This window comes from Mixophyes fleayi, chromosome 4 (assembly GCF_038048845.1).
Source record: "Mixophyes fleayi isolate aMixFle1 chromosome 4, aMixFle1.hap1, whole genome shotgun sequence".
NCBI classification, from domain to species: domain Eukaryota; kingdom Metazoa; phylum Chordata; class Amphibia; order Anura; family Limnodynastidae; genus Mixophyes; species Mixophyes fleayi.
Window position 1 is genome coordinate 37,843,008 of NC_134405.1, and position 3,795 is coordinate 37,846,802.

The following is a 3,795-nucleotide window of genomic DNA, read 5'->3' on the forward strand; positions in this document are numbered from 1 at the left end:
ATATATATTTATTTATTCTCTATCAGTACTGTTGTCTCGTGTGTATATTAATATATTCTCCATCATTACTATGGCATCCTGTGTGTAATATATACAGTATCTATATATTCTCTATCAATACTGTTGAATCATGTGTGCACTATATATTTATCTATTTTTCTATCAGTACTGTGTGTCATGTGTGCAATATATCTATATATTCTCTATCAGTACTGTGGGATTATACAGGATATTTTCATTATCACTTGGTGATCACTTGGAACCTTTTAGCAATTTTTATAATGTCTTAATAGACTATGTGTATTATATTAACAAGGATTGGTATCTGCTATGGGATTATAGAGTTCTCTTATCTGCACAATTAATTGCCAATGTGGTCCCAACAATGTGACAATGTGCATAAAAATGAAAGCAATGTTCAATGACTGAGTCATTTTTCCTAGTGTATATAAATATAGTTCATGTTCCTTACACAATATAATACTACTACTGTTAATGTAGATACACCCAGGTAATTATTATTTAATAATATAAATAATAACATCCTTTTTTTCGGACAGATGTATTAATGAGCGGGATTCCCACTGAGAAGAAAATACTTCTCGGAAAAAGACATTGTTCTCTGAACATCAACAACCAATAAGTTATATCTGCCACAGATCCTAATTCTTGTTTAACCTGAAGGTTTGTACACAAACTGTTCCTATTTTTCAATAGGAGAATCCTTCTACACGTAACTTGTTACTAATCAAACACGTAATGAGTCTCGAAGGAGAGAAGTCTTTTCCATGTTCTGAATGTAACAAATGTTTTAAAGGACAGTCAGAACTTGTTATTCATCAGCGGATTCACACAGGAGAACGACCATATAACTGCTCTGAATGTAGCAAGTGTTTTACCCAGAGGTCAAGTCTTATAAGACATGAACGGATTCACACAGGAGAGAAACCATTTAAATGTTGTGAATGCGACAAGTGCTTTGCCCAAAAGTCAGATCTTATTGCACATCACAGGATTCACACAGGAGAGAAACCATTTAAATGCTTTGAATGTAGCAAATGTTTTACCAACAAGTCCTATCTTATTGCACATCAGAGGATTCACACAGGAGAAAAACCATTTATATGCTGTGAATGTAATAAGTGTTTTTCCCGCAATTCACATCTTGCTGAACATCAGAAAATTCACATAGGAGGGAAACCATTTAAATTCTCTGAATATGGCAAGTGCTTTACCCAAACGTCAGATCTTATTGAACATCACAGGATTTACACAGGAGAAAAACCATTTAACTGCTCTGAATGCAGCAAGTGCTTTACCCGAAAGTCAGATCTTATTGCACATCACAGGATTCACACAGGAGAAAAACCATTTAAATGCTCTGAATGTGGCAAGTGCTTTACCCGAAAGTCAGATCTTATTGCACATCACAGGATTCACACAGGAGGAAAACCATTTGAATGCTCTGAATGCGGCAAGGGCTTTACCCGAAAGTCAGATCTTATTGTACATCAGAGGATTCACACAGGAGAAAAACCATATATATGCTGTGAATGTAACAAGTGTTTTTCCCGCAGTTCACATCTTGTTGAACATCAGAGAATTCACACAGGAGAGAGAACATTTAAATCTTCTGAATGAAGCAAGTGTTTTACTCAAAAAATAACACTTGCCACTCACCAGAATACCCACACATAAGTGTTACACTGAGATAATGATTGTAACATGTGTTTCATAAGCAAGTTAACATGTTGTCTCGCCATAATATCCATACAGGGTAGAGGCAATTTTCATTTTCTGAATATGACAATTTTTTTATATAAAGTCAAAGTTTAAAGTCTTAAATGTGAGAGAACACTGAAGAGATCTGACAAGGAAATTTGGGGGCATTTCCGCCCTGGAATGGTCTCCCTGTTATAAACTAGAGTATATATATATATATATATACAAGCAGACAATGGGGATGGGGTCTTTATTCTTGAGCTCTGTAATATACTGCTGTTCTGTTCACATGTGTGCTGGGACTAGGAGAAGAAAGATCTTTCTGTCCAATAGAGAGTTCCAGCAGCTCTTCTCTCTTCTTTATCATATAGGACTGTCCTGCATATAGACTCTCTGCAATTACCATTTACATGACTGAAAGATGTTTCCATAACACTTAATGTTGAATAAAAACTTATATGGATAAATGTGTTTCTGTTTTTTTGTATTGCAGAACTAATCTATTTCTTCATGATTAATGAATATTGTATCTTCTTCTACTTTTTGGAAGATGGTCATGCGGGGCTGACAATCTGGCAACAATAGTAAACACACCCAAAAGATCAGTTATCTTTATTAATATACAACAAATTAATTAGCTGTCTTCTTTGTGCCAGGGTCTTTTTTCCAATCAGGGGTTGCTCAGTAGAAGGAAAGAAACACAGTACTCCCTGCTCAATGCTGTCTTTCCTTGTCTCCTGCCCTCCAGAGGACCACCAATTCCTTGTGTAACGGTGGCCACTCACGCACATTAGTGTCAGCTAACTGGTCCAATATAACGGTATGCGTGGTTGTGTGAATGCTAAAACTGGGCCTGCCCAAACCTGTTTGGCCAACTTATATCACTGTTCCTAATCAGATGACTCACTGATAGATTTGTGTATTACTGCTGTGTTTATGGACAAAAAAGTCAGGGCATTGTAGGAATCAATGATTCCCCTCTCCCCCGTCCACCTGCCACCTGGATCCCATCCCCTCTCACCTTCTTGGCTCCCTCTCCCCCACTGTCTGTGCTTATTTAGCTCACCTCTTCAACCTGTCTCTCTCCACTGGCACTGTCCCCTCCTCCTTCAAATATGCCCTTATTTTTCCAATTCTAAAAAAAAAAACAATCTTGACCCCACCTCACTTGCTAACTAGCGCCCCATTTCACTTCTCCCTTATGCCTCTAAATTTCTTGAGTGAATTGTCTGCTCACCTGTCACCTCTCGGACAATTCCTTCCTTGGCCCTCTCCAATCTGGCTTTCGCTCCCTCCACTCTATTGAAACCGCCTCACCAATGTAACTAATGATCTCCTCTCTGCCAAATCCAGGGGTCACTTCTCCCTGCTCATCCTCCTGGACCTATGCGCAGCCTTTGACTCCGCGGACCACCCCTTCCTCTTAAAGACCCTTCACTCTCTCTGTCTCTCTGGTTCTGTCCTCACATGGTTCACGTCATACCTCGCCAACCGCTCTTTCTCTGTATCCATGTCCGGTTCATCTCCCCCCCCTCCGCCCTCCCTGTAGGAGTCCCTCAGGGCTCTGTTATTGGCCCTCTACTCTTCTTACTCTATACTACCTCCCTAGGTGTTCTCATCACTTTATTCGGTCTTCAGAATCACCTATACGCCGATGATATTCAACTTTGCATCTCTTCTCCTGATCCCCCCTCCCTTCTCTCTTGTGTATCTGACTGCCTTTCTGCCATCTCCTCTTCGATGTCCTCACGCTTTCTCAAAATTAAAATTGCAAAAACCAAACTCATTGTTTTCCCTCCGTCTAAGTCCTCATCCTATTTGGATCTCTCCATCACTGTTAAAAATTCCACCATCTCTTCTGTTCCACAACTCCGCTGCCTGGGCGTCACCCCCGACTCCTCTCTCTCTTTTGCCCCCACATTCAATCCCTTGCCCAATCCTGTCGCTTCCAACTTCGCAACATTGCCTGCATCCAGCCCTTCCTATCTCATGAAGCAACCAAAACTATTATTCATGCTCTTATCATTTCCAGGCTTGACTACTGCAACCTTCTCCTCACAGGTCTCCTCCGCT

At 40.1% G+C, this 3,795-nt stretch overlaps 1 protein-coding gene across 1 annotated transcript; it reads left to right on the plus strand.

Annotated features, from left to right (window-relative positions):
• Positions 1 to 732: 732 nt before the first annotated feature.
• Positions 733 to 1,871, plus strand: LOC142151207 (uncharacterized). Its single transcript, XM_075206575.1, has 2 exons — positions 733 to 1,153; positions 1,247 to 1,871. The coding sequence occupies exons 1-2, from the start codon at positions 760 to 762 to the stop codon at positions 1,639 to 1,641; spliced, it is 789 nt and encodes a 262-aa protein (XP_075062676.1). The 5' UTR covers positions 733 to 759; the 3' UTR covers positions 1,642 to 1,871.
• The last annotated feature ends 1,924 nt before the right edge of the window (positions 1,872 to 3,795 follow it).